The 14685-nt window shown below is 41.4% G+C and overlaps 1 protein-coding gene across 1 annotated transcript in view; it reads right to left on the minus strand.

Moving 5' to 3' along the window:
• Positions 1–2779: 2779 nt before the first annotated feature.
• Positions 2780–14685, minus strand: part of LOC118386223 (anosmin-1-like) — a 57707-nt gene continuing 45801 nt past the window's right edge. The window contains exons 9-14 of the mRNA XM_035773771.2: positions 14298–14441; positions 8628–8716; positions 5854–6025; positions 5376–5593; positions 4196–4337; positions 2780–3949 (exon numbers count right to left, since the gene is read on the minus strand). Coding sequence (XP_035629664.1) covers positions 3891–3949; positions 4196–4337; positions 5376–5593; positions 5854–6025; positions 8628–8716; positions 14298–14441 — 824 coding nt within the window. The 3' untranslated portion in view covers positions 2780–3890. The remainder of the gene's footprint in view (positions 3950–4195; positions 4338–5375; positions 5594–5853; positions 6026–8627; positions 8717–14297; positions 14442–14685) is intronic.

Below are 14685 nucleotides of genomic sequence, written 5' to 3' on the forward strand. Positions count from 1 at the left end.
AAATGAAAACTCTTGAAATTGGAAGGTCATCGAATCCGGCATGACCACAATACATTTGTAAAGTTACTTCCTAAGCCCAAGTACTACTCTTAGTATATGTGCTAATCCTCCCCTCAGAAATATTTTGTATGTGTCGTATAGTTGTATAATGTGTGCCATGCAGGTCTACATACGTCCATACATGTTCTGGTCTTCATTAGATTATGGCTGAACATCCTCCCGGCCTGACCGAGGTCTTTCATCTGCACCTCCCCAGCCTGGTCCTGCTCAACCAGAGTATAACTAGTAACACCCCACAGCCCCGGGCAAGGTCAGAGTTTGCACCAGCACACAACATTACAGCAGCATTGCCTTCTCTAATTGAAAAATAACATTCAAGTTACCTTGCATCAATCTCATAGACAATGTATTCCAGTCCAACCATTCATATAAGTCCCAATGGAAATAGAATAGTTTCAGGTGGCTGTGATCTAAAAAGACTCTATCTATCATACTCCATCAATGGCAATGGAACTGACCTGGAACTCACATGGGAATAAACGGGTGAGCATTCAAATCATTAACTGGTAACGTCACGAATGACAATGAATGGGAAATTACTGTTTAGCGAGATGTCCTTAAGTTTGCCTAATGAAATGTAAATACTATATTAGGAGGGCCCCAACCCCAACACTGCAGGGCATGAAAACCATCTGAAATCCATTGATTCCTTATGAGGTACGGCTGATATTGTTTGGGCAGTAGGGTGTGTGCTTGCGTTAGGACGTGGCGAGTCTATTGTAAGTGAAAAGGGGAGACAGAACTAGCGTGCAAGGTTTGATAAATGGCGAAGCATGGCTCAGTGCAACGCTAATCTGCAGAACGGGTGCTGAGGGGTCAGAGGAGATGTGTGGGAAACACAGACAATCGTTGTTGCTGTCAACTGAAAGGAGTTAGTGTTTTACATATCCCATTTAATCAAAAAGACAAATGTCATCGAACAGAAGGGTAAATATTTGACTGATCGTGATTATTTGAGGGCCTAAAGGACAATAATTGTTTACCAAAATATGTTTCAATTGGAGAACAATATCCCCTAGCCTGGAACAATGAGCTTGTAATGTCACGCAAAATGAATAAACACCATCTGGGCTTGTAGAGTCCGAGACAAGCTTTTGTGCCCGACAACGAGCCTTTTATTTAGTTGCAGTTTTTCTTTCCTTCTATGTCCTCAGAGACTTGGACTTTGTGCAGCGTGGCTCAAAGGAGGATGGAGGCCTTTGTTTTAACATGTTCACACTTGAGGGCTGTGGTATTTGGTGTGTGTGTGTAGAGAGGACTGTGACAGGCTGAAAGGGAGAGAAGCTGGCTCACAGAGAAAGGAGGCCTTGGCAAAACACTGGCCATGGTCCTGGAGCACAGAGCAGCACAGGGGAGGATTAGTGTGCATGGACCGAGATGAACTAATCTCTTGTGACATAGAACTGTACATAAACAACATCCTGAGAGAAGAGTGGCCTGCCATTTCCTTAGTCTCATCCACATCCAAAGACAGCCTCTGACTGACTGGAGAGGACAGTGCCTGAGTGGGGGAAAAGCAGGATTCTGAATAATTACCTAGCTGCCAACTGTGGAAAGACGGGGCTGGTTCTTGACCACTTGGAAATGTGGATGTTCTTAGAGGCCCAGCAGCCAATCGTCTTCAGTCTAGACTTCTAGGGTCTCGGTTGTCACAGAGAAAGTTCTTCAAGCACAGTGCGTGCACACACGGAAAAGCATACACGCTCACATGGCAACTGGGATTGAAGACTTGGCAATATTCAGTACACTAATCCAATAATCTTGAACATGAATCTTGATATACCACAAAACAGTGCAATTATCATACTTTTCACAGATTCATGATATTGCATTAATAAACAGTAATAGATCCCATAATAGCTTGAGACCATACCATTGTATAAAACCCATATGCAGAGAACACTTAGCGGTCTGTGGGAGAGCTACAGTAAATCGGCTGTCTGTCAGTTGTGTATATGAAAAGCAAACCAGAATTTGAGGTCTAAAACAGCACTGTAGACATTACAAGGGACATAAGGGCTAACCAAGTGTAACATGCTGGGTCGTCCAAAACAAATGTCAGGATGTCCAGACTATGTAAAAACTACATCAGGCAACACACTTGGCCAGCGCTGATGGGTGTTGTATGGGTGTTACTGGCACAAGCGTAGAAGGTATGACAGCTGACTGACTCGTCACAGCCAACAAATAACCATTAACCATTAAGTAGAACTAGCATCTGAGGTATGATTAATATCAAAACGCAAGGAAAACACCACAAACCTCTGGCCTATGCTAATTTTAGTCGATTTCACACAGTTTACTGTATTCCCTCTCATACCATAAGAATTTAAGTAATCACAAAAATGTCAACATTCCACAGCATATTGAAAAAGTGAAGGGATTGAGACAAAAAGGATTTAAAGCTGTTCGAATACAAACAGCACACTTTACGCAACTGGCAGGGCACAATACTGTGGTCTAAAGGAGAGTATTATGTCCAGGGCACCCAACTCCAGCCATGGCTTGCTGGTAAGCTCTGAATGACCTGTTTATTTGGACTGTATGTCTCAAGCTTCTGGGGAGATCAGTGAATATGCTTTGTTGGAGTCTGGCGTTATGGACTACACAGCCAACATAAGCACCAGTATCTGCCAAATAGTCCAATGTTTAGACAATATACACTATTTCATATTGACTCCTCACAGCAATTTCAATTAAGAGGATAAAGCATAAGGAATAGGTTAAGGATTATTTTATTACTTACCAGTTTGTACAGTTTCTACCATGGAAAAATAACATGTAACATGAGACTATATTTACAATTCCATTTTTACAAAATGTCTTTACAAGATGTTTTGCCGGTTCAAAAACACTAGACTAAAAACACAACACACACACAAATAAATAGACATTCACTGACTGTTCCACAACAAATATTTCTACAGTCAAGAACATAAAATTCCATAATTTCCACATAAAAGTTATAATTTCATTAATAAACATGACATATTATTCCCCATATAATTATCTGTTAATGAAACATTGCTAACATATCCAAAAGAGGTAACAGACCTGTTCATGCCTACAGAACACTAACGTTTGACATGCAAAACCATTACAAGCATTCAATTTGAAGCTTGTAATTTATTTACAGTTTTAAATTCAAATGTTCTACATGCAACATACTATGAGAAATATTCTGGGTTAAACTACACTGGTTTTTAGTTACATTATTCATCACTACATAGGGTATGCCTAAGCGACATCTTTTTACTTGGTAAAACAAAATAAATAGGTGAACACGCGCCTTTCTCAATGAATACATGATTGTGTTTTACAATTGTATGCCGTTCTCTCCACTGTTATTAACGTGCCTTCAGTTTAGTTACCACGATATTCAAACTAAATGGGATTGACTTTTTTCTTGTCCTTTTATAGTCTAACAATCTTTGAGTTCTAGATATACAAAGATGTACAATTGGAATTGATAAAATACTGTTGCTTTGTTATTGTTTCTATTGGAACAAACAGTTTGAGAATTCCTAAACCAACTTAGTCTTAGTGTCCCATAAATAACAGGAGAATGAACCCGCCAGTCCTAAAGAAAAGAGTCCTACATATCAGTATGCATCTAACCGTATGAAGAGTCCAGTCAGTGGATGGAATCAGGAAGGACTGAGGGGAAAGCATATGCTGTGCAGCCTGAAGGTGAACCCATTTCACATAGGTTGGGGTCAGATTTCATAGTCTGCTGTGTTGCTGTTTGGTTCTACACTGTATTCCCTCCCTGGGTGAAGGTGCTGAGAGACATTGGTTCCTGTCGCACTGGGTCTGATGGGTCAGGGGTCTCAATGTCTCTCCGCTGAGGACTTCTGGTGATGTGGATGGTGCTGCCTGAGTCTGGGTCCTACAACACAAAACAACACAAATACATGTCAATTTCAGTTCCTAATGGTACTGCAGAATAATGATCAAAATAGAGTAATGTGTGGTCGTGCAAGAAATATACTGGTCATTGATGAAGATGTCACTGAAAAGAAAATCACAGATTTTCTCAAATGAGCTATGGTATCTCTGTTTAAATCTAGCTGGACACAGTCATGTGGCTGACTACAGGAGAGCAACAGTCAGTGGTCAGTGAGTTGGTACTTACGGTGTTGAAGGACTGGTAACACACTGGGGGTCTGGAAGGTCTTAATGGTGGCAGGACCCTCACCTCCTGATGTCACCACCTGGACCTCCAGTCTGTAGTACGTGGCTGGCCGCAGGTTAGACACCACCAGCAGACTATGGTCCTGAAAGGGTTAACAGCACAAGAGAAGACCATTAACCATCTTTGGTGCCACTGTAGAAAACATTATTTGACATACCAAATGTTGTATGTAAGAAGCATTCAGACACCAAGGATAAATCAAAGCTGATATACTTTCTGGGGTCAAGAACTCGATGAACATGAATAACATTTTCTATCAGCTTCCATTTTCTTTTGTGAAACATTTTCTACAACTGTAAAGGATTTGAGCAGCAATGTTCTATCAACTTTTAATTGTCCTCCAAGACTGGCTGAATACCTTTCTCACAGACAGACTGTTGTTTAAAGCATTAATCTTGGTTGGACTTCAGGGCTAGTATAACTTTCTGGTACCTGTATAACTTTTTCCCCATAGAAGTCTAGAGTTTTTGTCCGTTCTGTTGTTAAGATGTTGAATTATTTGTTAGGTAAACCTGGGCTACATCCCATACACCATCTGCTCTCTATTCAGCCACAGAGGTAAATAAACACTTCTCCTGATAAACTGAGTGTAGTGATGAGTGTTTTTATTTTTTAGAGCTGCGAGCGGCTCACTGGGTGGCGCAGACAGGCGGAACGTGTTGTTGATCGAGTAGATTATGTAAAACAGTGGGTTTTTCAGCGCGCTCATACAGGATGAAAGAGGAAGCAGGGAAGGTAGATGAAACACAGGAGGAGGAGAACTTCTAACGGAATCCCTCCCTCAGATCTCTGTGTATGATTGCACAGCACTGCTTATCTAGTTCTTCATGTAAAGAGGGCAATGCAGTGTATCCTTAAAACACCTCCACTCCTGGCAGGCATTGTATAATGAAATGCTGAAGATCACACTTATTTTTTCAGCACACAGAGGGCAGTGTCCTGGGAAAAGTACAATATATTCTTGATAACATTTTCCTTAAAATGTTGTGTCCTACAGCAAAAGCAAATAAATTACAATAGCCACTTCCTGGTATAACCAATTCTAATGTAACTTTCCAAACAATAATTTTCACTACAGGAATAATAGTTATTTGAATATAACGGAGTTGAATAGACTCACTGGAGGCAGGATCTGGGACTGGGAGATGATGCTGTTGGGCAGGCTGTTTTGTCGGCTCTCAGTGGTGACCTCGGCCCAGGTGACCTGGAAGCCTGTGATTCGTTGATGGGCCAGGACCTGTGACACACGCCACAGAAAGCTGCCTGTGATGTTTCCCTCGTGGATGGAGAAGGACGCTGTCAGATTCTCCGACTTAGCCAACACTTTGGGAAGTGGGGCTGCAGAGAGAGATCGGAATAACTATGTTGAAAAACACTCGTCTGATGGACATGTATTCTTGGCATAATGTAAACTGTATGTGTTAGGCTGGGAAGAAATAAGTCATAGTAAATAAATAAGGCAAAAATCTACTATAACAAGAGAAGAAGCAGCCTCTTTCAACAACTGTGTGGAGAGTCTTGGAGTCAGGCACATAATGCAACATGATAATAAGAGTATGAACATAACATGACTTGGTTGTACTGGGCAGCTGACTCACCTTCCTCCCCAGGACAGGGGATGTGTTTGTGGCTCTTGCTCCTGATGGTAGTGCAGGACGGGGTGAGGAAGGTGGTGCTCTCGTCCTTGGCGCGCCTCTTGGACTTGAGCATGTGAACAGTCACTTTGTACTTGCAGGAGAAGAGCAGGCCCGGGAGGTTGATGTAGTTCTCCTGAGCCAAGAGACACATTAAACGTTCAGAGCTCTGACATGATATCACCCAGGTCACATCCCAGGGAACCACCACAGATAATTAAATACATGGAGCCAAGAGAGGATCAGGTTCCCTCCCTATGCCCTGGAACATGGCCCACATTACTGAACCACTTTGAACATTCACGTGTTAGGGGTTAACCCACTAGTCCTCCATTCAAACTACAATGAAAAAAATATTAGATTATTTTGATGGGTTCCAAGTGTAACACAAATATAAAAAGGAGATATCTGATGAAGACGAGGGGACAAGAATGCATTTCGGGTTCATTTGAAATGAAAATGACATGTTAAATTAATTACTTCAGACATTTTTTCCAGAAAACATGGAGATTTCCTGCTGAGTGAGTGGCTGATCTTTTTTATTATGATTTCTTCGAATAAAAACAACAATACAATATAATATGAATGGCCGCTCCCATCAGTCTGTTCATTGGGTGAGCTCGTCCCCAGACGCCAGCAGGGCAAAGCCCTCGCCCCGAAGGGATTTTCCAATGGCGGGAAGGACCAAGCCCCGCCCAACACCCGGGAGGGCATGGAAGCGAGCATACCCAACCACCAGGACCAGCACACACACTGCTCAGTGTGAAACCAAACCAAAAAACAGAATTAACTAAATGCAAAACATACAATAATCACATCCCCACCCTCACACCTGATTGGAGGACCTCAAACATGATACTGTGCATGTGTGTATGTAATTATTCCCACACTCATTCATTCCAACCTTCAGATAGACACAGATCAACCCATCTTTCTCATTAAATCATCATTCTACCATTTCCTCTTGCAATACATAACTTCATTCTACCACGGTGTCTCACGAGGGACTTCAAACTCTCCATCTGCAACATTTCAGTCCAAATGTTCCCCAAAATAAACATTTTATCCAAGAGCACAATGATATTTCCTATTGACTGACTGAGGTCCAACCGCGCTCTGATATTGACATAACAATCATTCCTGGCCCTGACTCCAAAAACAAGCCACCGATGGACAGTACCAAAAGATATGTTCTATTGCTTTGGTTTCCTCGTGGCATAGTCTGCACAAGGCTGACTGACTCTTTTTCTAGCAATCATTTTTATATAATAGCTTAAATTGAAAAGAAAGGATTGATGTGTCAATTGTTGTTTTGTATATCAATTCATAAACCCGATGCCATGTTATTGGGACATCGTAAATCTGTGCCCAGCCATTTTGAATTTTATGTGGCATAGTTGTTAACCCTCTTGACAGTGAAACTGACACATTTTACATGGGTCATTTTAAGCCATTTATGATTTTACATTTTTGGCAAACTAATTAAGTAATTGCCTCTTCCATTTTTGTGACAGAACTGCAATGAGTTGTTATCATTTTGTATTAAGCATACATCTCCATACACCTTGATTAACTGCTTGTAAGGCAATTTTAACAAAGATGTTTCCAAAGTACATCATAAACATGATACCTTATACTATACATTATCTTGAAAAACATGGGCTTACCCTCTATCAGTACAGTGAAGTTTAGCCATATTATTTGCTGTAATAATTGTTCTGCCTCTTCTGGAGGATAACATTTAAATTGTAGCCATCTCTGTATGGCTTCATTTAAAAAGAAGGATACTTTAAACAGGGTTCCATTGTCAATCCACCGAAAATTGATGGTTTTAATCTGTATAACAGCAAAGAGACAACTTTTAAGGATTGGATGTGCCTCTCTTAGTGGCTCACTGGAATTAAATCTTCCATTTGTAATAACGACATTCTACACTAATAGTCGTGAACTCAGAGGGCGAGTGTTTTCTCTCTGATATGCAACAGCCCTGATTAAAAACGAACCAAGGCGCCATGTTCACACACAAGAGACAAGGACAGCGCTGTGCTGGAATCCTTCCCAGGGATCTATAGAAAAAGGATGTGTATTTCCTAGCAACCAGAGAAGGGCTCCCTGAAGAATGTGTTGCTTGCCAGGCTATGCCATCCTGGAACAGCGCTGAGTTCAAACAGCCCCCCACACACACACACCCAGCCCCTGCACCCAATGTGCTCATGCTGGGGGTGCATGGTCCATCATTCCCGAAAACATTGTTTTAGTACAGCGCACCATGTTTGGGCAGTGCACCATGTTTGACCACACCGACTGAGTCATAATCAAAACAGTCGCTGATTTACCCGCTGCAAAGCTGCACAGCAGGACTGAGGCCCTGAGTGGGGCCCTTTTCTTTACACAAGATGTCTTTTCTTAGTGCCAGACAAAAGGCTGGCGGGCACTTTGCATACCACTGAGATGTAGGGCTGTGACGATACCAGCATCGCTATATTTTTTCCTTGACAAAAATGAAAACACAATGCAGACCAAACTCTATGGTCCTTTAAAAACCTACTGTACGTCAAATATATTGGAAAATAAATACATGTGACTCTGAATGACAACATGCTGTTTGGTTCCAACACTAGAGCTGCTTTCATAAAGAAATGAAATCTGCTTCATGTTTTGAACAAGACGCAGCCACACACACACTTGGCGCAATGACTGTACTTTGATAGAAGGATGATTTGGGGTATGAGACAGACCTGTGTGACTGACTTCTCTGGTCCTCTGGTCTCGTTGTGACTGCAGTACTCAGGCATCCACTGGACATGGTAACGACTCACCAAAGGATCTGGGAGGAGAGGAGGAAGAAGAGAGAGATGAGAGTATTCAATGACCTGGTGCAAAAACAACAAAGGACCCGATGACAAAGACAATATCAGACATGATACTTGCTTGTTGGGTAAAATGATCTTATTGTATAATACATTATCTTACAATAACACCCAGTCAGACTGTCTGAGTACTCTCTATTAGTGTCCCACCATCAGTCTGATCTTATCAGGCATTAGCAGATGCTGCTGATACACTAGCTGGTGAAACGCATTAAAACACGATTCTTACATTTCCTACTGTGACTCATTTCAACGTGACATTAATGTCAACATAATAAAATAAGAAATAAAAAGAGTTTGAATGACTAAATACGTACATTCAAATATTTCTCCTAAATGTTGTGTTGAATCATCTCATCAGCGGAACGTGGCCATGTTTAAAGGCCTACCCTCAGCAATGGTGAAGCAGCGCCAGTCTCAAACACCGGGTCCCAGCCCCAGTTCGCTTCATTACTAAACCGTAGACCCTCATTGCCTAATCAGCACTGTTTATGCTCCCATTGCCCCCTGATATTTGACAGGAATTATTATTCATCTGGCTGTGTGCGTTCAGATGTGAAATTATACTTCTCCGATTAATAATTGAGTTACGCTGTGTTAGCCCTTGGCAGGGGACTGGATTGCGGTCGGGAGATAAAAGGAGGCCTTTGAAGGTTTCGACACGGATCTGGCGTGCTCAGCCTCCCAGCAGTTTGGAAGCAGAAGAGAGGAATTAAGGGGAAGCGGGAAATTAGGGGAAAATAAACAAGATATGCGTAGCTGAGCTGACAGAGAAGAAGAGGTACGTAAAAAAAGGGAAGGAACATTAAATCAGGTATAGAGCAGCGCGGCAGAGCTCGCCTCAGAAGTCTAATGATCGCATGTCTGCCTGTCTGTCTGTCTGCCTGTCTGTCTGTGTCAGCCAGTGATCCACTATCTCACCCTCTGAGACAGTCCTTTATAAACCTATGTGTTATGAAACAGTACAGATAGACATTCCTACTTTACCAGATGTGTCCCAATGTTAAGCTGCCTCAGAATGAGCAAGTGCAGTAATCAGCAGTGTTGAGTTAATCTGTCCCTCAGTCTGAAGTTCTGAACACAGAGTCTGATGAAGAGAAACCTGATCCTAGGCTATCAGGGACCAGGTTTCTCGCTCTCTCCTTCTTCCAGTATAACCCGGGTGGTCAGACGCAGACCCAGAGGCATCCATCATCAGCCCAGTTAGAGGCTGAGTCTGTGCCACACCATCACCCTCACAGACTAGGACTGCTGCAGCGTAGTGTAGTCATCCCCCCAGGCTAGGCCATGGAGCGAGCCCAGAACTAACTCCACAACACTCTGGGACTGAAAGCTTAGCCGACCCAGTCACAATCACTCAGCCTCCGGAGCCCGGGCCAGCCCTGCTAATCACTCTGGACCAGGAAGACTTTGTCTCTTCATGGTCTCTTTCTCTCTCTGCGACTCAGCAGATGGCTTCTCCATCAGAAGCACCACTGGGCCTCTCCTCAGCCAGGCCAGCCTGGACATTCCTGCCTCCACTCTGTGGAGTTTGGCTTGGTGATGATATACACTACCGTTCAAAAGTTTGGGGTCACTTAGAAATGTCCTTGTTTTTTAAATAAAAAGCACATTTTTTGTCCATTAAAATAACATCAAATTAATCAGAAATACAGTGTAGACATTGTTAATTTTGTAAATTACTATTGTAGCTGGAAACAGCAGTTTTTCTATGGAAAATGTACATAGGTGTACAGAGGCCCATTATCAGAAACCATCACTCCTGTGTTCCAACGGCACGTTATGTTAGCTAATTGATCATAAGAAAACCCTTTTGTAGCTTTGTTAGCACAACTGAAAACTGTTGTTCTGATTAAAGAAGCAATAAACTGTCCATCTTTAGACTAGTTGGGTATCTGGAGCATCCGCATTTGGGTCTCAAAATGGCTAGAAACTAATAACTTTTGTCTGAAACTCATCCGTCTATTCTTAATTTGAGAAATTAATGCTATTCCATGCGAGACATTGCTAAGACACTGAAGATCTCGTACAACACTGTGTACTACTCCCTTCACAGAACAGTGCAAACTGTCTCTAGCCAGAATAGAAAGAGGAGTGGGAGGCCCCGGTGCACAACTGAGCAAGAGGACAAGTACATTAGTGTCTAGTTTGAAAAAAAGACACCTCGCAAGTCCTCAACTGGCAGCTTCATTAAATAGTACCCTCAAAACACAAGTCTCAATGTCAACAGTGATGCGGTGACTCCAGGATGCTGGCCTTCTAGCCTTTTAAAATTAATAACTAACACTATGTGCCATTGGAATACAGGAGTGATGGTTGCTGATAATGGGCCTCTGTACGCCTATGTAGATATTCCATAAAAGAATCTACTGTTTCCGGGTACAATAGTCATTTACAACATTAACAATGTCTACACTGTATTTCTGATCAATTTGATGTTATTTTAACTTCTTGAGTGTAGGCGGCAGGATTTTCATTTTTGGCAACAAAAAAAGAACGTATCCATTTGAAACGGCCTATTTCTCAGGCCCAGAAACTAGAATATGCATATAATTGTCAGATTAAGAAGAAAACATTCTAAAGTTTCCAAAACTATCAAAATATTGTCTGTGAGTATAACATAACTGATATTGCAGGCGAAAACCTGAGAAATCCAACAAGTGCTGTTTTTCCTGAAAGCTCTCTGTTCCATTGGATGCGTTTCCTCCATTTAAAGCGATATCAACCAGATTATTTTTCCTATGGCTTCCTCAAGGTGTCAGTCTTTAGACATAGTTTCAGGCTATTATTTTGAATAATTAGTGAGAAAGATCACATCGCGTCAGTGGATAGCTGGTGTTCACAGAGTTTTGCTTGCGCAACAGAGTGGGGCAGCTATTGTCTCTCCCTCTCCTATTGAAAAAGCTACAGTCCCGGTTGATATATTATCGATTATATATTTTAAAAACAACCTGAGGATTGATTATAAAAAACGTTTGACATGTTTCTGTGCACATTACGGATACTATTTGGAATTTGTCTGCGATGTTGTGACCTCTCGAGCCTGTGGATAGCTGAACATAACGCGACAAACAAATTGAGGTATTTTGGATATTAAAATAACCTTTATGGAACAAAAGGAACATTTATTGTGTAACTGGGAGTCTCGTGAGTGAAAACATCTGAAAATCATCAAAGGTAAGCAATTAAATTTATTTATTTTCTGACTTTTGTGACCAATCTACTTGGCTGCTAGTGTTTGTAATATTTTGTCTACCGAGAGAGATGTTCTTACATAGATGCTTGTTATGCTTTTGCTGAGAAGCTGTATTGAAATCTGACACGCCAGGTGGATTAACAACAAGCTAAGCTGTGTTTTGCTATATTGTACTTGTGATTTCATGAAAAATACAAATTTTTAGTAATTTAATTTGAATTTGGTGCGCTGCAATTCAGCAAGTGTTGATGAAAATTATCCCAGTAACGGGATAGGTGCGTCAAGGAGTTAATGGACAAAAAAATGAGCTTTTCTTTAAAAAACAAGGACATTTCTAACTGACTCCAAACTTTTGAACGGTAGTGTATATTAGCAACATAACATAGTCCAGTGAATGGGACTTGACTGGCTTACCTTTAGAGCATGCCTTTTAAGGTTTCCATATTTTCGTAGGGGCTGGGGAACAAGGAGTTTGTGGACACTGCAGTGGGGTAAATGTTTTAACTCTTACATGTCGTCCGTGTGTTTCTGGAGGGTGACATCAGGTCTTGTAAAACAAAATGTAAGGTTTCAACACTAATATATGAGAGAGGGCTCATATTAATTTATTTGGGACTGGGGGGCAGTATTGAGTAGCTTGGACAAAAAGGTGCCCAGATTAAACAGCCTGCTACTCAGGTCTAAAAGCTAGAATATGCATATAATTAGTAGATTTGGATAGGAAACACTGAAGTTTCTAAAACTGTTTGAATGATGTCTGTGAGTATAACATAACTCATATGGCCTGCAAAAACCTGAGAAAAAATCCAACCAGGCAGTGAGAAATCTGAGGTTTGTACTTTTTCAAGTCATTGCCTATTGAATATACAGTGTCTATGGGGTCATATTGCACTTCCTAAGGCTTCCACTAGATGTCAACAGTCTTTAGAACCTTGTGTGAGGCTTCTACTGTGAAGGAGAGCTGATTGATTCAGGTGTCTGGCAGAGTGCCATGAGCTCAGTCTCACGCTCTCCCATGAGAGTTAGCTGCGTTCCATTGCATTTCTACAGACAAAGGAATTCTCCGGTTGAAACATTATTGAAGATTTATGATAAAAACATCCTAAAGATTGATTCTATACTTCGTTTGACATGATTCTATGAACTGTAATATGACTTTTCGTCTGAACTTTCGCCTGGACTTGCCCGGCACTCCTGAGTTTGGATTTGTGTACTAAACGCGCAAACAAAAATAGGTATTTGGACATAAATTATGGACTTTATCGAACAAAACAAACATTTATTGTGGAACTGGGTTTCCTGGGAGTGCATTCTGATGAAGATCAAAGTTAAGTGAATATTTATAATGCTATTTCTGACTTCTGTTGACTCCACAACATGGCGGATATCGGCATGGCTTGTTTTTGTGTCTGAGCGCCGTACTCAGATTATTGCATGGTTTGCTTTTTCCGTAAAGTTCTTTTGAAATCTGACACAGCGGTTGCATTAAGGAGAAGTGGATCTAAAATTCCATGCATAACATTATCAATGTTTATTATGGGTATTTCTGTGAATTGATGTGGCTCTCCGCAAAATCACTGGATGTTAAATATGAACTTTATCGAACAAAACATACATGTTGATGTTATTTTAACTTCTTGAGTGTATTGTGTAACATGAAGTCCTAGTAGTGTCATCTGATGAAGATCACCAAAGGTTAGTGATTCATTTTATCTCTATTTCTGCTTTTTTCTTTGGCGGGAAAAATGTCTGTGTTTTTCTGTGACTGGGTGCTGACCTAACATAATCATCTGGTGTGCTTTCGTAGTAAAGCCTTTTTGAAGATCGGACACTGTGGCCGGATTTACAACAAGTTTATTTTTAAAACGGTGTAAAATACTTGTATGTTTGAGGAATTTTAATTATGGGATTTCTGTTGTTTTGAATTTGGCGCCCTGCAATTTCACTGGTTGTTGCTGAGGTGGGACGCTACCATCCCACATATCCCAGAGAGGTTTACTACAGCTGTCAATAAACCCCAGCATACAGAGCCCCTCTTGTTGCCTGTGTCTACTGTTCTTCAGCTAACAGAACACCCTAGGCCGCCATTCCTCCTGGTCCACAGTAGATTTAAACTCACCCTGTGCTCTTATTGCCCATGTCAAAGACAACCCGTTTCATTTAGTTGATCTACAATATCCAATAGCTTTTCCTACAGATTTATCTCAATTGAGAACCAATAATTTCCCGACATTGATTAACCAATGCAGGATGCAGGATGCCTGATGAAGGGCAGAATGATGTGGTAATTACAATAGGGTCGGCGCCAAGGCCCACGCACACTATAATAATATGGTACGTACCCCCTCGGTTCTTCCAGTAAATGCGGACCTGTAGCTGGCCGTCCTGGTAGAAGGGTGTGCCCACCTCCAGAGGGCCGGCCGGGCGCTTGCCAAGGGTGGAGCCTACAGGCATCATAACCTCCTCCTTATTGGACACTGGTTTCACTGGGTTGGAGAAGGAAAAGAGAAGTTAACATCGGATTTCTAGTCCAGCTAATCTCATAAAATGTCCAAATGTAGCTCAAAGCTCTAATATGGGAAGGTTACAGTATAATTAAACATATATTATCATACCAATAGTTATGCTAATAAATACTCTAAAATGAACTCATAAAAACTATTAAACAGTGTCATTATTTATCACTAAGTCAGATGGGTGCAGCCTTGTTTAGACTCGATGTCCCATGAT

This window comes from Oncorhynchus keta, chromosome 7, assembly GCF_023373465.1.
Source record: "Oncorhynchus keta strain PuntledgeMale-10-30-2019 chromosome 7, Oket_V2, whole genome shotgun sequence".
In the NCBI taxonomy this organism is placed as follows: domain Eukaryota; kingdom Metazoa; phylum Chordata; class Actinopteri; order Salmoniformes; family Salmonidae; genus Oncorhynchus; species Oncorhynchus keta.